Source organism: Loxodonta africana, chromosome 8 (genome assembly GCF_030014295.1).
Source record: "Loxodonta africana isolate mLoxAfr1 chromosome 8, mLoxAfr1.hap2, whole genome shotgun sequence".
In the NCBI taxonomy this organism is placed as follows: domain Eukaryota; kingdom Metazoa; phylum Chordata; class Mammalia; order Proboscidea; family Elephantidae; genus Loxodonta; species Loxodonta africana.
Genome location: NC_087349.1, coordinates 123,569,242 through 123,594,440, shown reverse-complemented (window position 1 = coordinate 123,594,440; position 25,199 = coordinate 123,569,242). Strand labels below are relative to the sequence as shown.

General features: G+C 44.3%; 1 protein-coding gene across 1 annotated transcript in view; it reads right to left on the bottom strand.

The window, feature by feature from the left end:
• Nucleotides 1–25,199, bottom strand: part of GRID1 (glutamate ionotropic receptor delta type subunit 1) — a 986,611-nt gene that overhangs the window by 45,473 nt on the left and 915,939 nt on the right. The window contains exon 13 of the mRNA XM_064290308.1: nt 8,578–8,773. Within this exon, the coding sequence (XP_064146378.1) occupies nt 8,578–8,773 (196 nt within the window). The remainder of the gene's footprint in view (nt 1–8,577; nt 8,774–25,199) is intronic.

Sequence of the window (25,199 nt, the reverse complement as noted above, 5' to 3'; positions counted from 1 at the left end):
TTTCCTTGGAAACCCTATGGGGCAGTTCTGCTCTATCCTTTTGGTGGCTATGAGTAGGAATCTACTTGACATCAATGGGTTTGTTTGTCTAAGCTCACAGAATGGACACTTAGTATACATGTTTATGTCAAGTATGCCTCATAAAACGATTAAGTCTTATTTGTCTTTATAGTGTTATATCTTCTTCTCCTAACATAGAGTAGGTGCTAAGACACTTTGCCTACGTGAGCATCTACTGATTGTCTGCTTTGTGCTAAAACCCACACTAGATGTTTTACAGTTTATGCATTGGTTAACTCACAACTAATCTAGGCAAGCTTTCTTGTTTCAAAGGTGGTTCAGAGAGGTGAATCTACTTACCCAAAGTCACAGATTAAATGAGGTCAAAACTGGAATTTAAACTCATGCCTTTTAACTCCTAGGCAAAAAGCCATTCAAACTACATTTCTTAAATGCGTGAATGAATGAATAAATGAACGCATGAAATAATGAATGAATAAACAGAAAAAAACACCCAACTTGGAAAATGGATATAGTTTTGAGCAAGTACCACAGGTAGGGAGATGAAAGATCATTCCATGTGTAAATGGTTGAGAAGAAAGGAGGCTTACCTGAATTCCCTAATCCAGGTTGACTTAAAGGCAGAGAAAGGACAAAATGTGTATCTTGGAGCATGCCCATGTTGCTGCTCTCAAGAACAGTGTCATTCCGTTCCACCACACAGGATTACCCAGTTCCTACCAGCTCCTTTTCTGGGAGGTCAAACCAACGTCAAGGATTCCTTCTATCAATTCAGCCAAACCTTCCTGATCTTTGAACCCAGCATCCCAAAAGTACAGGGAAGTGCTGCCTCACAGGAAACCCACTGTGCCAGGAGGTTGCCACATACAAGGCCACCTTCCTCACCTTATTCCTCCCAAATGGAGAATCCAATGAGGTAGCAAAGTCCTGCTCCTCCCATGGATGACTCCAATCCTGGGTACCACCGTTTCTGCCCAGGATGTGGTCCCTGGCACACAGGAAGTGTGCACAGGGAGAGCAGCCCTTGTCACAGAGCAAAGAAGAGAAGAAAGAGAATAAAGACAGGTGCTGAGAAGGGATGCCCAGAGCTGGTGGCAGGGCAAGCATTAGATCAGTGGTGGAAATAAATAAGATTTGTGGGACTGCTTTCTTCCCTGCATTTGCATTCACACTTTATGATCTCAACAATATTTACCGAGCGGAAAAAAACCACCTTCTGTTATGACTACTAGCCTCAAAAGCTACTCCTCTCTGGAAAATACCATCTTCAGCTGCAGAGTCTGAAATAAACGACTTGTCTATTTATTCAAAGAGCTCAATGAGCTGTGAAGATTGACATTTAAAGTATTAACACTGCATTCTATTTGACAATGTTATTAAATATTAGATCTGATTTGTCGAAAAGTTTAATCAAGTGGCAGTCCAGGTCAGAAACTGAGTTATGTTGGATGTTACTTGATGGAGCTGATCATGCTAAAACAAGCAAAAACTCACCCGTCCCATTAAAATACCAACGTTAAAATCAGGCCTCATTTGACAAAGCTATTCTCATATAAATTTGCACCACTTTCCAGCTCAATTCTGCATCTCAAATTTTCTCCAACTGATATTTTTAATAGTTTGAAAATTAAAAGGATAAAATTACAGACCTAAATACCCTTTGCTCTGCAACACAGAAGGAAGGGTAAGGCTTACAAAAATAGGAGCCTAGCATATACCTGCTACTTGGGTATCAAGAAGGAAGGGACTTACAAGCACAAGTAGACAGCACGCAAGGAGGTGGAAATCACATCAAGGTATAGAAATGTTCACAAGCCACTCTTGGAGGCAGGCTGTGATGAACATGCCACTACTTGCTTGTGTTTGTGTGACCTTAGGCAAGTCATTTCATCTCTCTGGTTCTGTTTAGGATTAAAAGATATGCTGCATGTAAATCATGTGGCCCTGTGCCTGGTTCATAGAGAGAGCTCAGTAGGTTTTAGGGGGAGATTCAGGCTGGGTCAAGAGTACAGTGGGTTCTAGTGGAGGTGGGAAAGGCTCAGAGCCACCCAGATTCAGGCCTGAGAAGGACAAGAAAAGATAGCATCTCGGCAAATCCCACGTGCTATTAGGTGGTGCAGAGCTAGGTGATGCACTGCTGGGTGTGCCTATGTGCTATCAGACGGTGCAGAGTGAGGGGTACTGTCCCCAGAGCTCCCCACTAATGTAGACCAGGCATCAGCAAGTTTGTCGGTAAAGGGCCAGAGAGTAAATATTTTAGGCTTTGCCAGCCATGGAGTCCTTGGGTGGTGTAAAAGGTTAACCCGTTCTGCTGCTACCCAAAAAGTATGGAGGTTCAAGTCTACCCAGAGGTACCTCAGAAGGAAGGCTTCATGAGCTACTTCTGAAAAACCAGCCATTGGAAACCCTATAGAGCACACTTCTACTCTGACACACACATGGGACAGCCATGAGTCAGAGTCAACTTGATGGCAGCTAGTTATGTTTTTGTTCTTTTGATGTTGTTGTTGTTGTTGTTTATAAGCCATACCTTCTCTGTCACAACTATTCAACTCTGCTGAAGTAGCAGGAAAGCAGCCATAGACAATATGTAAATGAGCGGGCGTGGCTATCCTCCAATAAAACTTCATTTACAAAAACAGGCCCCTTGTCCAGACTTTCCTCAGGTCAGACAGGTGCATGTGGATGAGCAGAATGAAGGAATCTTCTCTCCACTCGCTCTGTGACACATCTCTGAACACCAGGAGAATCCTCTCCCCGACAGAAGGCTATAACGAGACATGCCTGAAACGGACCTTCAAGCTGTCGCCCTGGTCCCTTCCATCATCGGATCCATGGAGGGCAACCCGCTAACTGAGGGCATGAACCATGTCTCTGTTTATCTGTCTCTACTCAGTCAAACAGTAAAGCAGGTGACTCATTCAGGGACAATCCCATACTTATTGGGATTTGGCAGGTGTCAGGCAGGTTTGTTGTAAAGTGTATATTGTCAGATCTTAACTAAACAAGTTCCCTTCTTGTCCAGATTCCTTCTGGCTCTCTTCACCAGAACCCAGTCAGGACTGCCCTCCTTGTCTGAGCGGCCACGGCATTAAAGAGTGGGTCAGAGCAGAAGGACAGCCATGGCATAGTCCCGGGTCCTGATAATGCAGAAAAGCAATCACATCTCACTAAGCAATTTCCAGCCTAAACTGGTTTGAAGTCATTAAAAAGCTTCAGCACTCCCAAGGAAAAAATAATAGCAGCTCTCCAAGGTTACTCTTGATACCAAGCTCTTTGACATTAGTAGCAATTAAACATTGCTCTACTACTGAGAACTCTCTGGAAATGGCTCCAAGTCACCAAAGAGCAACTGGAAATTACAGGTGTGATTGCCCTTCCGTGGCTAGAGAAGTTTCTGCGAGAAGTCCCTTGATGGACACGTCCTCACCACTGCCAGGCCGCCTGCATTACACGGACATGGGTTCTGTTTGGCGTTTGGAGAGGTTGTTCTTCCTGGGCTACTAGGTTAGTCCAGCATGTCCAAGCTCAATGCATTTTTCCTTGTTGTTGCTGGAGTCAGGACAGGGTCTTCACTCAGGGCAGGGCCATCTCCCTGGTCTGCCACAGACCCAGGGGAGTGAGGGGCAGCTGCACAGGGCAGATAAGAGGAAGAATTTAAGACAAGCATTTAGGTCCAGTAGCTATTTGAACTGTGGTGCTGACAAAGAATATTGGATTGCCAGAAGAATCAACAAATCAGTCTTGGAGGAAGTATAGCCAGAAGCTCCTTAGAAGGTGGGATGGTGAGGCTAGATCTTGCTTACTTTGAACTTGTCATCAGGATTGACCAATCATTGAAGGCCATCATGCTTGGTAAAGTAGGGGGTCAGTAAAAAAAGAGAAAGACTTTCACTGAGATGGATTGACACAGTGGCTGCAACAACGGGCTCAAACATACCAACGATTGTGAGGATGGCTCAGGATTGGGCAAGGTTTTGTTCTGCTGTACATGGGGTCGCTGTGAGTCAGAGCTGACTCATTAGCAACTACCAACAGCCACTCAAACACAAAGAAGGAGGATGCATGCATCTAAGTTCTGCCTCCAGTAAAAAACACCACACACTTCATTTTCTGGCAATACTATAAACTCACTCCGACGACACTAGTTATAAAATGCTTAGCACTGGGCTGGTGCTGGTGGTGAGTTTTTTTCTCAGGGAGCCAAATGCAGGAGGGAGATTTGTGAGCTCAAAGCCTGCATGGGGCTTATAAAACGAAGGTGTCATAAAAGCAACACATCCTGGGTACTGAAAAGGGATTAGATGCTGCACCACGAGGTGACAGGCATTTATGAAGAATCCTTTATTTACATCCTCCACTACTTTTTTTTTAACATTGCATTATTCATGAGTAAGACCCTACAGTCACCAGAGGGTGAGTGATTCCTAACATGCCAGCAATGGACGAGGACAGGTAGAAGGATGAATAGCCATTTCCCTGATGGGTGATTTCCAGACTCTTCATCTCCAGAGGACTTTAATGGTGTGTGTTTGCCTTCCTGAGGCGCGCCAGGAGCAAGAGGAGGGCAAGCACGTGGGAGCTGGCAAGGAAGGAAGAGGCTGGCTTTGCGGGGAGACAAGCCCTGCCCGACTTTGTCTGGATGTACTCATTTCAATGAACAGGTGCCCAGAATGAGATTAAGTACAACAATTGGTTCATGACACACTCCCTATTTGTCCAGGCATGGGCCTCTTTTTTAATTAACTCATCTACTATTTACTTTTTGGCCATCCATCTGCTGGTTTGTGATACTGTCATGGCTTATGCGTTGTTATAATACTGGAAGCTATGCCACCAATATTTCAATACTAGGAGGGCCATCCATGGTGGACAAGTTTCAGAGGAGCTTCTAGACTAAAACAGACTAGGAAGAAACATCTGGCAACCTACTTCAAAAAATTAGCCAGTAAAAACACTATGGATCACAAAAGAATAGTGTACAATATGAGATGAGGCTAGAAGATGAGGCCCCTAGGTTATTGGAAAGCACTCAAAATACACAGTGGATGCAACACTGGACTCAAGCATACGAACAACTGCAAAGATGGTACAGGACCAGGCAATGTTTTGTTCTATTGTACTTAAGGTCACCATTAGTCAGATCCGACTCAACAGCGACTAACAACAACAATTCTTTATTATAATGAAAAACGAAAATCTCCTGTGAAGCTAACACTGACCCTGACTTACATCCCACAATGCTCTCCTCTCCTTCCTGTCCCTCTGCCTCTTCCACCTGTAGCAAGCACTACCCTGAATCAAAACTTCAGGTATGTCCATATGCCTGTGTTTTTATAATTTTTTTAAAGGTTGTAATGTTGCATGTTATTTTCTATTAGTTAGACCATATAAAATTGGCTTTAAATGCCTTTTAACTCAATATTATTCAGCTACGATTCCTCTACACTATCGCACAAGCTGTAGTTTATCCCCTTCACGGTAGACAACACTTTCTCCCTGTTAGCAATCTATTAAGGTGTTTCCAGGTTTTGGCTCTATAAGCAATGCTCGCACAGCCTTTCTTTTCCCCTGCAATGCGTGTGGAAGTTTACTTTGGTACACACATAGAAGTGGAATTGCTGTGTCAGAGGGTACGTGAATGTTCAATTTTATAAGGGAACGACCAACATTCTTCCAAAGTGGCTGCATTGATCACACTCCCACCATCAATAAACCACCTGTGAATCCATGGCCTCTACCACCGCTCATGTTTGCCCATCCCGTTGGTGAAAAGGGTGTATCTTTATAGGCTTGATTTGCATTTCCTGAACCACTAAGAGTTTTGAGATCTCTCCACAGGATTTTGGGCCATATGTGTTGCCTCTTCTGTGAAACCCCTGTGCAAGACTTTTGCCCATTTTTCTGTCAAGTTGTTTGAGCTTACTGATTGGTGAAAGTTCTTGATATATTCATGATATGAATCCTATATTGGTTATATGTAAATATTTTCTCCCAGGGTGTGAGTTGCCTTCTATATTTCCTTCAAAGGGTCTTAAAATGAATAGAAGTTTAATAAAGTCAAACATAGCTATCTTTTCTCTCAGAAGCAGTGCTTTCTGTAGCATGGCTGCAATGACTCTTCATCATAACCCCGTATGGATGGGAGGGTTGGCTTTCTACAAGAGATAAAGAAAGCAGGGAGGTGGAACTAGAGGGCCATTTGGCCCAGGCCTTAACATTTATAACACTCCTTAAATCAACTTTTCATTCATTATCTCCAAATGAGGTCACCAACAGCCACAAAGATTCATTGTCACAAATGAAAGCAGTCCCTGCAGCATGAGACCAGCCCTCCATTATTTGTCACGCTAAGAATTAAGAGGTTTTTGTAAGCATGTGAATAGCACAGTTAAATTACATTCTATTGATCTTGCTAAAGTACTACTTTGTTAAATGTAAACATTAAAAATCTACCACACTATGTATTTTAAAAGACTTTAAGTGACTAAGGAGACCCCCAAACAGGAAGTTGCTCAGGCCTCTCTCAGCTCTGAGAAGTTCCAGGGAGGAAGAGTGACAGACTCAGCTTTACGTAGTTAGTCACAGAACTGGAGTTCACACCCAAACGTGTCAGGCCTCAGAGCGCAGACACTTTCTGCTGTAACACAAGGCCACACGACAAGGAAAAGTCACCCCAAGCTACATGTGGTAGAAAAGTTCCCCCAGGGGCACTCCCTGCAGGACACTGCAGCCAGCACCACGCCGTCCGCTGGACAGGCCCCCAGGCGCTCCTGAGGCAGGACTCAGGCCCCTGCTTCTCTCCCTGGACCCCCAGGGGCTCTCCTGGGAGGGGCTTGCCGGATTACTGAGGACCCTTCTCATCATGAACAACACAGGCGTGGGCCTTGCTGGCCCTAAGGCTTTTCCTAGGCTGCTCCCTTGTGTCCCACTGCTCTCTGCAGCAAGGCCAGGCCATCACCACATGGCCGGGGATGGGGAACATGAGGGTGTGTGTGAGGGTAGGAGTGTGTGTGAGCATGGGAGAGTGTGTTATGTGCAAGTGTGTATGAGTGTATAGGTGAGCATGGATAAGTGCGTTAGTGTGTAGCTGAATGTTACGTGAGAACGTGTTTAAGTGAGCACGCGTAAATATGTGTGAGTGTAGATGGTGTGTGTGTGTGTGAGGTATGTGGGTTCGTCAGTGTGTGTCAGTGAATGTTATGTGAGCACGTGTGAGTGTAAAATGGCATATGTGTGTGAGTATGTGTGAGGTATGTGGGTGAGTGTGTGTGTGTAGGTGAATGTCATGTGAATGTGTTTGAGTGTAAGATGGTATATGTGTGTGTGAGTATGTGTGAGGTATGCAAGTGAGCGTGTTAGCGTGTGTAGGTAAATGTCATGTGAGAATGTGTGAGTGAGTGTGTGTGTGTCTTTGAGTGTGTGTAAGCATGTATATGAGCATTTGGAATATGTGTGTGTGACTGTGTGCATGTATGAGTGTGTGGGGCAGGTGTGTAGGGCTCTGTGAAGGCTCCAGAGGTGGAAGGGATCGGATCTAAGTTGGTAGGGGCAGCCGGTCTGCTCAGAGCAGCACAACACTGGCCATGCAGCTGCACAGCTTTCCTGCATTTTTCACAGATGGTTTCACAGACAGAAGCTACCACACATGGGTCACTGGACAGAAAGACGACAGGAGCATCCTATGGCACCTGTCTTCACCCCACAATTTCCTTCCCCATTGACCTTCAACGACTCCCTAGCACATGGCAGAAAAATGCCAAACTCCTCGTCCTGGAACTCAAGGAGTCAACTAAACCAAAAAACCCAAACCCGTTGGTTTCAAGTCTCTAATCCCCATCTGTAAAATGGGATAATAATGTTTAATTCCAGTTATTGTGGGAAACTAGTCAAAATAAACGAACAGTGTCTAATATTGCTAAGTAACACAATGCCCTTTCTCTGGCCTCCTGTCCCCGACCCCACCCTGGCCTCTCTCCACCCTGTCTGCCCACAGCTGCCCACAGTGCAGCCTCCATCCTGGGGCCTGTGTCTTGACCACCATCCCCAAGCACCCCCTTTCTCCACAGCAAACCTCACTGATGTGCCCACTCCACTGGCCGACCCTTGCCCAGCACCTTCTGCCCCCTGCGTGGAGCCTTCCCCACCCTGGCCCCCAGGCGTGCACCTTCTCTGAACCTCCCCCCTCCCTCCCTCACCTCCCACCTATCACTCTCTACCCCCATGGAGTGTACAGGCTCCTCTCTGCAGCCACCCTGCAGAGCGCATGGCCTGGACTCACTCTGCCTGGTCTTCGCTGACCATGCCCACTTGGGGAACATGGAAGGCACCTAACAAGCAGCTCCCTCCATCTGCTGCTGAGAACAGGGAAGCTACCTAAGGAATCCCTGGGTCTCCCCGCTGCTCTCCTGCCTGTGAGAGGACTCCGCTCAGCCTAGCTGAGGATACATTTGCCCACAGGGAAGGGGAATGCTCCAGAGGCATCTCCTCCCCCAGGTAGGACACATTCACTGCCCCATCACTGCCCTGCTCCAGCTCAGGTGTCACTCTGCCTACCTTCCTGATGCCTTCTGAAGGACTGGACACGCAGTTGTCAGCCCCGCCATTCTTGCTGATGGTCCGCCAGAGCTCAGCAAATGTACTGTCCTGCTCCAGGGGGTTGGTGCCCTTGGCTCGGAAATACTCATACACAGCAGAGTCCCGGACAGTGCCGTAGGAGAGCTCCACTTGCTTGGACAGGTCCTGGAACGTCCTGAAAAGCAGAAAGACAGCGAGGTGTTGTTGTATGTCACACACTCACACTGTAGCTGGCCCTCCCACAGTCCAGCCCTGCCTGGCCCACTGTCCACCTTCATTCCCAACCCCTACAGCATGACTCCAGCAGGCCCGAGGGCCTCACTCTGTCACAGTGATGCTTTCTCAGGTCCTGTGTTGAGCTCTGCGGATAAAGGGATGAATGAGGCATGGTTCCTGCCTTTAAGGAGCTTATAGTCTAGCAGGAGAAACAGACATATAAGCAGAGAATCACATCATAAAATAGTCAGGGCAACAACGAGAGGCCACCCCTGAACACCTCCAACAGGGGCTGGGCAGGAAATAGAAACACTTTGGTAAGATATATGATGATGACAATTGGTCCCTGACACTCAGGGCTGGTATGGAGCAGACATGCTCAGCAACCATGTCCCCTTCCAAGCTTGCAGGGGCTCTGGAGTTCTAGCCAGTTCTGGCCTTTCCAGCACAGCTGCAAAATTTGTTTTTCAAGAAAATGAAGAAATCTGAATTTCTATATGAAAGCTCCTGATTTTTGAATATTGACAATTATTTAAAAGATGCTGTATGGGCTACCACGATGAAAATAAAACAAAGCACTTCTGAGAGCCTTCGGTTTGTCAGCTCTGTTACCTGCACAGGAGAGGCAGGTAGCAGCAGCCAGGTACATGTTGGAGGGAGGGGTGCCCCAGGGAAGACCCAGCAGCAGCCCAAGAGCTCTTTGGGGAGGTGGGTAGTCAGACCACGAAGGGCCCTCTGCTCCAGGCTCTCACTCCAGTGTTCATTCAGTCCCTGCTACCAGACACAGAGCTCAGTGTTGGTTTCAATGCATTACAGATGAAAGGAGACAGACAATAACAAATTCGATGAAGAAATCTTTCTAATTATTGTTCATTATTTACATCAAATTGTAGCAAGATGTTCCTTTGCTTGAAGGGCCCCAAGGGGTGTAAGTCTGTAGTCATTTGCCTGTGATGAAAGGAGGGGGAAGTTTTTTCCCATGTTTTTATTTTTTGCTTGATAATACAAACAAACACAAGGCATTGATGAATGGGAAATACCGGGATGAATTACACAGTTGAGTCTAAATACTGAACTGCCTTAAATTACTGCAGGTTCCCTGAGTATGGCATGAATGCATAACAACCAGGGAGCTCAGAACTACTGTTTCATCTCCATATTTGAAATGGAGATTTTTTCTCCTCTTGGTACTTATTCATGGCTGTTCCCATGTCCAGAGGCTCAGGGAGTATCTCTGAGACAAGCAGGCAGCCTGAATGTTTATGGCTTCAACTCATTTCTGTTTCACCATAGCTCACTGTCCCCACCTTGTAGCGCCAGCACCATCATCCTGTGCCAGCCTCACACACAGCCCCTGGCCCCCATCCATCTTCTTCCGTGGCCACGGGCTTTCTCCCAAGGGCCTTCTCCCATCTCAGATGTATACCCCCTCCTTTTGCAAAGGTTTCCAAGATGAATAACATGCAGCACACAGTAGGTGCTGCTGTTACTTTTCAGGGTAGGAGAAGGCAAGCCTATTTGGAGGTCCGAGCAGGTGATCCGACTCTACCAAGCTGTCACCTGCTTGGGCAGTCATCCTCTTGCCAGTGTACATAGGTCTGGAAGGGACACACATGGAAGAGTAAAGGAGGACAGGGACCGGCAGCCAGCCAGGCTGCCAAGTCAACACTGGCAATCAGCTAAAGATGGATATTTAAGCCTGACAGGACCACATCTAAGCTAGCAATGGGAACTGAGCCAGGAGAAGGCTGTACCCACAGTACATATAATTTAGCACTTTTCTCAAATCAGTCTCTTCATCAACAACTGCTAGGAAGTGTCCAGGTTCCCCCAGCAAGAGCAAGGAAGAAGACCTGCCCATTATGGATGGGCTCTCTATAAACCTAAAGCACATCATGCAACTGGCTGAAGTCATTCTACCATTTATGTCATTGTATTTTACTGATTGCTTACTAGGAAAGGCACAGCGACACACAGTTGTTGTTGTTAGCTGCTGTTGAGTTGGTCCCATACTCATGGCCATCCCATGCACAACAGAATGAAATGCTGCCTGGTTCTGCACCACCCCATGATCAGTTGTGGACTGGACCATTGTGATCCACAGAGTTTTCATTGGCTGATTTTCAGAAGTGCCTTTCCAGGCTTTTCTCCCTAGTGCATCTCAGTCTGGAAGTTCTGCTAAAGCCTATTCAGCATCACAACAACACAGAAAATCACCACTGACGGATGGGTGGTGGCTATGCACGAGGGGCACAGGAATCAAGCTGTCTCCCAGGCGGAAGGTGAGAATTCTACCACTGGATCACCACTGGGACACAGTCAAGGGGTTCGTAGTGGCCGGTAGGCAAATGGTGGAAAAGTACACCCATGATAACAATGCGGCATGAGAGGTAAGGAAATGGGGTCTGCACGGGGCTCTGGAAGCATGGCAGCAGCTAACCCGTGTGCCAGGGCCAATGAAAGGCTTTCTAGAACAGCAGTCTTGAAAGCCTGATGGAGGTGGCCAGATGGAGAACTAAAAAATAAGGTGTTCCAGGCAGAGATGATATCACCTGTGAAGTCACTGATTATAGCATGTTTGGGGCACACACTAGGAGTCAATTCAGTATGGTAGGTAAAAAGAGCAAAGGTTTCAAGTCAGGCAGACCAGGCTGCAAATCTTACCTCTGAAATCCTTAGCTGCTTGACTTAGACCAGCAGCTCTCAAAGTGTGGTCCTCAGAGCTGCAGCAGCAGCACCTGAGACCCTATGAGGAATGCAAACCCTTGGGCCCCACCCCAGATCTACTGACTCAGAAATTCTGGGGGTGGGTTCAATAATCTGTTCTCCAGCCCTCCAGGTGATTCTGAGGCTCACTCAAGTTGGATAACCACTGACTGAGGCAAGTCGTGTAACGTCTGTGGTCTCAGCTTCCTTCACTTTAAAATGGAGACATTCATACCTATCTCACAGGGTATGAAGCACTTCACAGCATACCCAGCACAGTCAATGCCTCAGCAATGCCAGCTGTTTTGTTATACTGACAACAAGGAGTTGAAACGGTTGAAGCACAGTGTCATAGGAGGGAGTGGTGGGTGATGTAACTACAGAAGTCACACTTGGATGGAAGCAGCTATAGGCAGGCACCACATCTAAGCTTCTGGGCTCACAGGACTGGAATCCGTCTTCACCTCTGCTCATCTGTCTCCCAGTACGGAGCCTCTGGCCAAACTTTTTGTTTCCACCTGGCTGCCCACACAGACCCTGCCCTATAAGCATGCAATACGCCACCTTGTGAGTAATCCACACCTGGAGATAGGCACCTGGAGACTCAGGTGGCGAAACAGGGGGATGGGAACCCAGGAATGAGCGTGGAGATGCCAAAACTTCCCTGGAAGGCAAGCTGGACCATTGCCTGTGGACCATGCTGGGGACTGACTCCCTGTAATATTAGGGAGCACGTGGCAAGGACAGCAGCTCTGGGAGTATGTCTCCCACAGCACAGCCCCCAGCTGCCCACCTGGGTCTGGATTCACTCATGAAGCCTGTGCATTTCAAAGCTTCCCTCCCTGCCCTGTGGTCTGCTCCTTATCACCTTACTCCACATTTTGATAACGTTTAGTGTTGGAATGCTCCCATGGTAAAGTCTCCTCTCCAATTTTTTTTTTTTTAATAGTGTTTCATTTTACACCAATTTTAGGTTTTCAGAAACATGCTGACGGTACAGAGAGTCCCATATGATCCTTCCCCTGCACACTTCCTGTTATTAATATCTTGCATCCATGTGGTACATTTGTTACAACTGAGGAACCAATATTGATACGTGATTATTAACTAATGGCCACAGTTGACATTAGGGTTGCCTCTGTGTGTTGTCCAGTCCTATGGGTTTTGACAAATGCCTAATGTCATGCGCCCACCATTACAGTATCATGTAGAAATAGGCTCACTGCCCTAAACAAGCTGCTTTTTGAACCCATATCTTTTTCTCAACTATGTCCTACTGGCACTGCATTTGGAACCAACAAGAGCTGTGCCTCTGCATCTTCTGCCCCAAATTGATGATTTGGGGGTGTCCCCTAGCTGGAAGCATAGCTGACTGCTGTGAATATATCACACTGTCTCACAAAAGGACTTTACAAATGTCCCTTGCCTCTGAGAGCAGCTTCCTCCAGTTTGGTATGTGCCTCCTGGAAGTCGCCAGTGTCTCCTTCAGCTGCGGCCAAGGACAGTCCACCCAGCTCTGCACCACCTCCGTTCCACATCACACCTTTCTCCATAAATCAATCTCACTATTTCCTAGACGCATTTTTATTAACAAAGAGATAAATGTGTTTACAGCCTGAGAAAAATCAATAACACAGAATTTTTAAATACATCTTTGCATGTTACAGAAATATTTGCATTGGCAATGGAGATAAACACACTTGCAACAAGAGTATAATCAATATACAGCGTGTGTACAACGGATTTCAACAACTGCTGGGATGCTGTAACTGTGGTCTGAGAAATCTAAATCCCCAAGCCCTATCACTCTCCGTGAAGGAGAACAGAGAGCAGCAGCATGGCTTGGAGGGCACCGGAGGGTGGGCTGCTCATCCTCCTACCTCAGAGCTGCAGCCCACTATGCCTTTGCTATCATGGCAGCAGCATCCCAGCAGCATGGCCTGGAAGGCACTGAAGGATGGGCTGCTCATCCTCCTACCTCAAAGCTGCAGCCCACTGTGCCTTTGCTATCATGGCAGCAGCGTCCCAGCAGCATGGCCTGGAAGGCACTGAGGGATGGGCTGCTCATCCTCCTACCTCAAAGCTGCAGCCCACTAAGCCTTCACCATCATCACAGCAGCTTTGTTTTTCTGGCTCTCGTGTCTGACTCTACAGGAAACAACGCTGCACAAGTCAGCTGGGGTTGCCAGAGAGGCTTTCATGGCCTGCACACCAAGGACCCACCTTCTTGCCCGTTCCCTCGCTGCCTGTAATCCCTCTCCCAGGCCTCCTCTCGTGTGAGGTTTCCTACCTGGGCTTCTCCACTTTCCCCCTTCTCTTCTACCGGACCCGGGCCCTTCAAGATTGTCAGTACCTCAGGGGATGGCTGGGTGACCCCAGGGAATTCTCAGCCTTGGGATCTGAAGTGTTTCTTAGATGTTTTCATGCATCTTTTCATTCAAAAACCCTGATTTCCTCAGCACCTGCTTGCATTAGGCACTGCCCTAGGTCCAGGCACACGGCCTGAGCGGGACAAAGCCCCTGCTCTCGTGCACATCACATAGTGGAGATGCGGAGGAGGAGGAGAGAAACAAACCCACGGACCACTACAGCAGCACAAATACTTACGTCGTGCAGGGGACAGACCATATGTTAAGTTCTCAGTGGCTCTCTGTTACATAATCCATGGCTATTTTTTAAACGCTTTAAAAATGTTAAAAAGCAAAACAAAACAAAACAAAAATAATCTTGGTTTGTAGACTATTCAAAAATAGGCCGCAGGGCAGATTTGACCTGCAGGGATATAGTTTGCCGAGGCTGATGTAACACATCAACTGATGACAAGCAATACAAAAAAAAAAGAAAAACCAGGGTTATAGAAAATGACTGCGGAAGTGATTATATAATGGCTTATAGCCACTGGAGTTGACTTCTAGGGTACATGTTTCTCCAGTGCCTTTCCTTGCGCTGAACTGAGAGGGGGCGAGAGGAAAGAGAAGCTCGTGGAAGGACAGGGCTCATACCTGGAGAAGGCACACTCACCAGAGGACAGAGGCAGGGACGGAGGCCCGGAGTCAGCTGACCACCCTCTCTGACCTGAGCACGGGCCCCTGGACATTGACCCCACATAATCCAGGTGGCCCAGGGCAGGGATGCTGGTGTGTTACACAGCCCTTCCTGCACCAAGGCCAAATTGGGGTGTGATTCTGAGTGGTGGTCACAGTGACTGCAGAGGCTGATTCCACCCTTGGAGACTGTCAGATCCACATCATATGAGGACACCGAGTGACCCTCTGGGATGAGGGTGCATGGCCCCTCACAGGAAAATGTATCCCTGCAGGAAGTCATGCAGCCCTTCAAGCAGGTGCCCTGTGAGCCATAGAGGCTCGGCATGGCTGACACCCAACTGCATGTGCTCCCCGCCTCCCTAATTTGCTTCCACACCCTTTTCTCTCCAGATCTTAGTTATCTGATTATTATTGAAATTGAAAGATGCCCAACATAAACTGCTGAAAACAAATAAACTTGAGGGAATTTGTATAGTAAATTTCCATTCTTATAAAAAAGACAATCGTTAACAAATGTAAATACACATGGGAATAAAAACTGGAGGAATAAGTAGTGAGACATTCACTTTTAAAAATGTATTTCTATAAAATGTGCATTTTTATGACATGGCAAACAAAAATGAAATCTGAATGACTTCTAAAATCCTCCTGTTGCCCAAGGGTCAGTTCTGGGCCTTGGGAACATAGCTGTTAGCTCTCCTTGCCTGCATTTATGCTGCCTCTGCCTGGGCAAGCCAGTTCATGCAGCCAAGAGCCACCTGGAGGAAAGAGGCCTCTCTCACAAGCCCCATCAAATGCTTATCGGCTGGCCATAAGGTGCTGGCTTTGATGAGGCTGAGATACTTGCATCTTCACTCCAGAGCAGGATGAGCACATACCCCCAGGGAGCCCCAGGCGGCTTAGGTATGCAAAGCCAGGCAGGAGCAAGGCTTCCACCTCGGGGTGGGCAGGGGTCTTCCTCACTGCTACAGCCAAAATACAACCTTAAATATATCCCACCTGAATTTAGAGACCACCTGAAGAATAGATTTGACGCATTGAACACTAAAGACTGAAGACCAGACCAGTTGTGGAATGACATCAAGGACATCATACATGGAGAAAGCAAGACTTACCGTCATTGAAAAGACAGGAAAGAAAGAAAAGACCAAGATGGATGTCAGAGAAGACTCTGAAACTTGCTCTTGAATGTTGAGCAGCTAAAGCAAAAGGAAGAATTGATGAAGGAAAAGAAGATTTCAAAGGACCTCTCAAGAAGACAAAGTAAAGTATAATAACATGTTTAAAGAGCTGAAGATGGAACATCAAAAGGGAAGAACATGCTCAGCATTTCTCAAGCTGAAAGAACTGAAGAAAAAATTCAAGCCTCAAGTTGCAATAGTGAAGGATTCCATGGGGAAAATATTAAATGACACAGGAAGCATCAAAACAACATGGAAGGAATACACAGAGTCATTATACCAAAAAGAATCAGTTGACATTCAACCATTTCAAGAGGTGGCATATGTCCAGGAACTGATGATGCTGAACGAAGAAGTCCAAGCTGCTCTGAAGGCATTGGCAAAAAAACAAGGCTCCAGGAATTGATGGAATATCAATTGAGATGTTTCAACAAACGGATGCAGCACTGGAGGTGCTCACTCATCTATGCCAAGAAATATGGAAGACAACTTCCTGGCCAACTGACTGGAAGAGATCCATATTTATGCCTATTCCCAAGAAAGGTGATCCAGCTAAATGTGGAAATTATAGAACAATATCATTAACACCACACGCAAGCAAAATTTTGCCGAAGATCATTCAAAAATGGCTGCAGCAGTATATCGACAGGGAACTGCCAGAAATTCAGGCTGGTTTCAGAAGAGGACGTGGAACCAGGGATATCATTGCTGATGTCAGATGGACCCTGGCTGAAAGCAGAGAACACCAGAAGGATGTTTACATGTAGTTTATTGACTATGCAAAGGCATTCGACTGTGTGGATCATAACAAATTATGGATAACATTGTGAAGAATGGGAATTCCAGAACACTTAATTGTGCTCATGAGGAACCTTTACATAGATCAAGAGGCAGTCATTCAGACAGAACAAGGGGATACTGATTGGCTTAAAGTCACAAAAGGTATGCATCAGGGCTGATTCCTTCACCATACCTATTCAATCTGCATGCTGAGCAAATAATACTAGAAGCTGGACTATATGAAGAAGAACAGGGTATCAGGATTGGAGGAAGACTCATTAGCAACCTGCATTATGGAGATGGCATTTCCTTGCTTGCTGAAAGTGAAGAGGACTTGAAACACTAATGAAGATCAAAGACCACAGCCTTCAGTATGGATTGCACCTCAACATAGAAAAAAAAAAAAAAACTAGTACCACCTCAACATAGAGAAAACAAAAATCCTTACAACTAGAAGAATAAGCAACACCATGACAGAGAAAAGACTGAAGTTGTCAAGGATTTCATTTTACGTGGGTCCACAATCAACAGCCATGGAAGCAGCAGTCCAGAAATCAAAAGATGCATTGCAATGGGTAAATCTACTGCAAAGACCTCTTTAAAGCATTGAAGAGCAAAGATGTCACCTTGAAGACTAAGGTGCACCTGATCCAGGCCATGGTATTTCCAAGCACATCATATGCATGCGAAAGCTGGACAATGAATAAGGAAGACTGAAGAATTGACGCCTTTGAATTGTGGTGTTGGTGAAGAATATTGAATATATCATGGACTACCAAAAGAACGAACAAATCTGTCTTGGAAGAAGTACAACCAGAATGCTCCTTAGAAGCAAGGATGGTGAGACTGTGTCTTACATACTTTGAACATGTTGTCAGGAGGGATCAGTCCCTGGAGAAGGACCTTTTGCTTGTCAGAGTACAGGGTCAGTGGAAAAGAGGAAGACCCTCAATGAGGTGGATTGACACAGTGGGTTCAACAATGAACTCAAGCATAACAACGGTTGTAAGGATGGCTCAGGACCAGGCAGTATTTTGTTCTGTTGTGCATAGGGTCGCTGTGAGTCAGAACCAACTCGATGGCACCTGACAACAACAACAATCTTTGCCTGAAAAGTGGGCTTCAGGAATGGTTACAGTTGTAAACCAACACACACTTGAGCAACCAGATTAGCTGTCATCTGCTACAGTAAGCCTTCCCAGCCCAGATCCTGGATCCACCTACATGCTCTAGGCTTAGCCCTATCCTGACATTTACCTCCTTGTACTTCTTGTGTCTGCTTATATGCCTGCCTCCCCCGCCTTGACAGTGAGCTCCCTTGAGGCACGGACTCTGCCTTCTCTGGGTTACCATCACCCCCATATGCTCTGGCAGATAATAGGTGCTAAGTTTATGTTTTCTGATTTAAAATAGCTTTCTACTTACTCTGTGCTTTTAACAGAATGGGTAAATATGGCCAGGGAAAAGTCCAGGTTGGAGATCATCATGGGGACTGGTCTAATTTTAGAATCATGACCACTAACTTTAAGTAGACCCTTGATGCTGTCTGCCTATCTTCTAAATTCCCAGGTAATTCTCTCTCCCATGCTTTGGTTACTTGAAAAATGATCCTGCTTCTTATTGCCTAAGAAAGTAGAAGCAGTCAGTAGAGAACTGTGCATATCCAAAAAATTCCTTTCCTAAAACCACTAAATACAGACCTGCTTTCTTTAAAATAGTGCCTCTGTCCTTGCCCCTATTTATGTCCAGCTCTCTGCCTCCTGGATCCCCAATATTCTTGTCTTCTTAAGTACATTGCTCTTCCAATTGTCATCTCTATCTCCTATATAATGAAATTGCTTCCCTCTATGAATCATTTCCATCAGCATAAAAACAAACACATCTTCTATCTTAAAAAAAGATCCTCTTTAAAACCATATCTCCCTCTAACCACCATCCTAATTCTTCAAAAATGTCTTCTCTGATTGCCGTCTCCACTTTCTCTCTTTCCATTTTCATGAACCTATCTTTATGAGGTTCTCATCTCACCACTGAACAAAAGCTATTCTTGTCATGGTCACTGATGATCTCACAAATACAGTGGCCAATTATCAGTCCTCACTTTACCCCCCACCCCATCACTCTGTCCTTCCTGAAGCCCTTCCTTTACTTGGTTTCCTAGATACCATACCATCTTATTCTCCCATCTCACAGGTTACTCTTAATCAATTTCCTTTCCTAGTTGTTCTTTCTCTTCCTCTGAATCTTGGGGTGTCCCAGGGCTCAGCCAATAGATGTCTTCTCTTCTCTGGTCATCCTGTTCTGCCATGATCTCATCAAGTTCATTAGCTATAGATATCATCTACCCACTGACGAGTTCCAGCTGGGCACCCAGCCCAACTGACGCATCCACTCTGGGCAACTGCCCATTAACATCTCCATTCGAATGTCTAACAGATCCCCATAGTGGACATGTTCAAACCCAAACTATTCAATTGCTAACTGTGCCCCACCACCAAACCTGCTTTTCCTCTAGTTGCCTATCTCAGTCAAAAGCTGCTTTATTTTTTGAGAAACTGAGGCCAAAAGCCTTGGGTTCGCTGCATCCTCCTCTCTTTTTTGCATGCCTTACACACATTTTAAGCATATCTGATCTCCTAACCATCAAGGCAGATCCAGAATCCGATCATTTCCTATTACCTTCCCTATGGACCACACTATATTGTACCTACATATTGAAACAGTCTCCCCAATGATCTCCCTGCCTTCACTTTTAACCCCTGTAACATATTCCTTGAGTAGCAAGCAGAGTGGAACCAGAAATGGTAAAATCTAAGTCAGGTCAGATTACATTATTGCTCAAAACTTTCTGAAGGAGGAGGCAGGGTCAAGATGACAGGATAGTCAGACACTTCCGGTGAACCCTCTACAACTAAGACCTGAAAAAACAAGTGAAACAAAAATATTTATGACAAGCTAGGAGCCCTGAACATCAAACGCAAAGTTAGAAAATGGAGTGAGTGGCAGGGGGAGGGAGAGACAGCTCAGAAGAGGAGAGGAGTTGCTGGACCTGAATCGCCGGGAACCTCAGGCCGCAGTGGGCTGGTGGCAGCACTCAGCTCCAGTTTCCTCGGGGAGAAACAGCCAGCTGCAAAGCCTCCTCACATCTCCAGAACCAGAGAAGAATGGCGCTCTCAGTCAAAGCTAAGTAATTGCGTACATATTTACCACGTGCCCCAGCCCCCAAGCCAGCTTCAGTGGCTGTTGATTTCCCTGTGCCTGAGATAGGTCCTGCTGTGGGATCTGAGCCATTCTCCTGGCCTTGGAGAAGGAATAAATTCACAACTGGGGGAAAGACAATCTGCCATCTCCAATAACCTGGGGAGCTCAGGACAGAAGTGGCTCCTGTCCCAGCATATACAGTCCATGGACTTTGAATACTTTTCCCCTTCTGCATGGACCTGTGTGGGCCTATTTCAGGAGAATAGACCCTTGTTGGCAGACTGCAACTGTTTCAGCTGTACAGTGGAGAGGTGGGCATTTGATATTTGACACCACTTTAGCAATTAAATGGGGTCCTTTTTTGCCTACCCAAATCAGGGGCATAAGGACTGGAAGCTCCACTCAGGTCAACCAGCCATCCGCGACAGTGGTCCAAGGATAACTGGTACCCCTCAGTATTTACAACCAAAAGCATCAGATGTCCATGGCCATTTGCAGAACCCACCCACCTGTGCACTCTAGGGAACAGGGACTCTCTTTCCTCACTGACACCCGGGGGATGATTGTTAGCCCCCTGCTTTGTGCAGAGCGTGACTCCCTGCTACAACCAGATACCTGTACCTGCACCAATCACCCCTGCCCCTTTAAGACTGTAGGACAGAGCCCACACCACACACTCGATGGCCAACTACCTGGACACCTGAGCTGAATCCATATGAGAAAACTAAATGGACTCCTAGGCTCATATACCTGATAACAGTGCTAGCCATCTGGTGAGAGGACATTACAGCTTCAAAGGTAGAAATAATCAAGCTAGCTCCCTCAAGCACCCTATTTGGGCATATAAAAACAAAACAAAGCAAGAAGCTAGGACACAGTAAGCAAACATTAAATAAACTAGTACAATAATATATAGACGACTCAGAGACAAGAATCAATATCAAATCACATAAAGAAGCAGACAATGATCACTTGAACAAGCTCTCAAAACAAAGAATCAAGAGATTTTCTGGATGAAGCTACCTTCCTGGAACTACCAGATGCCGAATACAAAAGATTAATATACAGAACTCTTCTCAACGTCAGGAATGAGATCAGGAAGGAGATCAAGCAATATGCAGAACAAGCCAAGGAACATACAGATAAAACAGTTGAAGAAATTAAAAAGGTTATTCAAGAACATAATGAAAAATTTAATATGCTCCAAGAATCCATAGAGAGACAGCAATCAGAAATTCAGAAGATTAACAATAAAATTACCGAATTAGACAACTCAATAGAAAGTCAGAGGAGCAGAATTGAGCAAGTGGAAGGCAGAATTGGTGAGAATGAAAGTAAAGCACTTGGCACCAATATATTTGAAGAAAAATTAGATAAAAGAATTTTTTTAAAAAAATGAAGAAAACCCAAGAATCAATAACCTATGAGTGATTGGAGTACCAGAACAGGGAGGGATAACAGAAAATACAGAGAGAATTGTTGAAGATTTGTTGGCAGAAAACTTCCCTGATATGTGAAAGATGAGAAGATATTTATCCAAGATGCTCATCGAACTCCACGTAAGGTAGATCTTAAAAGAAAGTCACCAAGACATATTATAATCAAAATTGCCAAAACCAAATACAAAGACAGAATTTTAAGAGCAGCTAGGGATAAACAAAAAGTCACCTACACAGGAAAGTAAATAAAAATAAGCTTAGACTACTTGGCAGAAACCATGCAGGCAAGAAGGCAATGGGATGAATTATATAAAGCACTGAAGGAAAAAAAAATACTGGCCAAGTATCATATATCCAGCAAAACTGTCTCTCAAATATGAAGGTGAAATTAGGAGATTTCAAGATAAACAGAAGTTTAGGGAGTTTGTAAAAACCAAACCAAAACTACAAGAAATATTAAAGGGAGTTCTCTGGTTAGAAAATCAATAATATGAGATATCAACCCAAGACTAGAATACTGGACAGAGCATTCAGATGTCAACCCAGATAAGGAAGTCACAAAAATAAATCAAGGTAAAATAATGCTCAAAATATGGAAACAGAGATGTCATTATGTAAAAGAAGACAACATTAAAACAATAAAGAGGGAATAAGAAATGCAGTAATAGATCCTTCATATGGAGAGGAAGACAAGGCGATATAAAGAAATAAAGTTAGGTTGAAACTTAGAAAAATAGGGGCAAATATGTTTTTTTTTTTATTATGGTAGCCACAAAGGAGACTAACAGTCCTACTCATCAAAATAAAATACAAGATAAAAATAGAGATTCAGCAGAAACAAAATCAACAACAACAAATGAGAGGAAAAGACAATAAACTATTCAGCACAAAAAATTAAGTGGAAAAAAGAAACTGTCAACAATACACAAAAACAGACATCAAGATGACAGCACTAAACTCATACCTATCCATAATTACACTGAATATAAATGGACTAAATGCACCAATAAAGAGATAGAGGGTGGCAGAATGGATTAATAAAACATGATCCATCTATATGCTGCCTACAAGAGACACACCTTAGACTTAGAGACACAAACAAAGTAAAACTCAAAGGATGGAAAAAAATATATCAAGCAAACTATCAAAAAAGAACAGGAGTGGCAATGTTAATTTCTGACAAAATAGACTTTAAAGTTAAATCCACCACAAAGGATAAGGAAAGACATTATATAATGATTAAAGGGACAATATACCAGGAGGATATAACCATATTAAATATTTATGTACCCGATGACTCAGCTGCAAGATACATAAAAGAAACTCTAACAGCATTGAAAAGTGAGATAGACAGCACCACAATTATAGCAGGAGACTTCAACACGCCACTTTTGGTGAAGCATAAAACATTCAGAAAGAAGCTCAATAAAGACACAGAAGATCTAAATGCCACAATCAACCAACTTGACCTCATAGACATACACAGAACACTGCACCCAACAGCAACCAAGTGTACTTTCTTTTCCAGTGCACATGGGACATTCTCTAGAATGCACCATGTGTTAGGTCATAAAGCAAGGCTTAACAGAATCCAAAACATCAAAATATTACAAACCATCTTCTCTGACCATAAGGCCATAAAAGTAGAAATCAATAACAGAAAAAGCAGGGAAAAGAAATCAAACACTTGGAAACTGAACAATACCTCGCTCAAAAATGACTGGGTTATAAAAGACATCAAAGAAATTCATAGAATCCAATGAGAATGAAAACACTTCATATCAGAGCCTTTGGAACACAGTGAAAGCAGCTCTTACAGGTCAATTCATATCAATAAATGCACACAAACCAAAAGAAGAATGTACCAAAATCAAAGAATTATCCCTACAACATGAACAAATAGAAAGAAAGAAACAAAAGAAATCCTCAGGTACCAGAAGAAGGCAAATAATAAAAATTAGAGCAGAATTAAATGAAATAGAGAACAGAAAAACAATTGAATGAGTTAACAAGACCAAAAGGTAGTTCTTTGAAAAAATTAACAAAATTAATAAACCATTGGCCAAACTGACAAAAGAAAAACAGGAGAGGAAGCAAATAACCCGAATAAGAAATGAGATGGGCGATATTACAACAGACCCAACAGAAATTAAAAGAATCATATCAGATTGCTAGGAAAAATTGCACTTTAACAAATTTGAAAACCTAGAAGAAATGGACGAATTTCTAGAACACACGACCTACCTAAACTCACACAAACAGAGGTAGAACAACTAAATAAACCCATACAAAAGAAGAGATTGAAAAGGTAATTAAATATTTCCCAACAACAACAACAAATGCCCGGGCCCCAAGGGCTCACTGCAGAGTTCTACGGAACTTTCAGAGAAGAGTTAACGCCACTACTACTAAAGGCATTTCAGAGCATGAAAAAGGACGGAATACTCCCAAACTCATTCTATGAAGCTAGCATATTCCTGATACCAAAACCAGGTAAAGAAACCACAAAAAAAAAAAAAAAAAGAAAATTACAGACCTATATCCCTCAGGAAACCCTGGTCGCATAGTGTTTAAGTGCAACAGCTGCTAACCAAGAGGTTGGCAGTTCAAACCCGCCAGGCGCTCCTTGGGAAATCTGTGGGGCAGTTCTACCCTGTCCTATAGGGTCGCTAAGAGTTGGAATTGACTGGACGGCAGTGCGTTTGGTTTTGTTTTTGGTATATCCCTCATGAACTGAGATGCAAAAATCCTCAACAAAATTCTAGCCAACAGAATTCAACAACGTATCAAAAAAATAATTCACCATGACCAAGTGGGATTCATACCAGGTATGCAGGGATGGTTCAACATTAGAAAAACAATTAATGCAATCCATCATATAAATACAACAAAAGCCAGAACCGCATGATTTTATCAATTGATGCAGAAAAGGCATTTGACAAAATTCAACACTCGTTCATGATAACAACTCTCAGCAAAATAGGAATAGAAGGAAAATTCCTCAACATAATCAAGGGCATTTATACAAAGCCAACAGCCAGTATCATCCTCAGTGGAGAGAGTCTGAAAGCATTCCCCTTGAGATCGGGAACCAGACAAGGATGCCCTTTATCACCACTCTTATTCAACATTGTGCTGGAGGTCCTAGCCAGAACAATTAGGCTAGATAAAGAAATAAAGGGAATCCAGACTGGTAAGGAAGAAGTAAAAGTATCCCTATTTGCAGGTGACATGATCTTATACACAGAAAACCCTAAGGAATCCTCAACAAAACTACTGAAACTAATAAAAAGAGTTCAGCAGAGCATCAGGATACAAGATAAACATACAAACATCAGTTGGATTCCTCTACACCAAAAAAAAGAACATTGAAGAGGAAATCACCAAACTAATACCATTGACAGTAGCCCCCAAGAAGATAAAATACCTAGGAATAAATCTTACCAGAGACCTAAAAGACGTATACAAAGAAAAGAGACCTACATACGTGGAAAAACACACCTTGCCCATGGAAAGGAAGACAACATTGTAAGAATGTCTGTTCTACCAAAAGCATCTATAGATACAACACAATTCCAATGACATTTTTTAATGAGATGGAGAAACAAATCACCAACTTCATACAGAAGGGAAAGAGTCCCCGGATAAGGAAAGCATTACAGAAAAAGAAGAGCAAAGTGGGAGGCCTCACTCTACCTGATTTTAGAACCTATAATACTGCCACAGTAGTCGAAACGGCCTGGTACTGATACAACAACAGGTACACAGACAAATGGAACAGAATTGAGAATCCAGGCATAAATCCATTCACCTATGAGTAGCTGATATTTGACAAAGGCCAAAAGTCAGTTAAGTGGGGAAAAGACAGTATCTTTACTGAATGGTGCTGGCATAACTGGATATCCATCTGCAAAAAAATGAAGCAAGACCCATACCTTACACCATGGACAAAAACTAACCCAAAATGAATCAAAGACCAAAATATAAAATCTAAAATGATAAAGATCATGGAAGAAAAAAAAGGGACCATG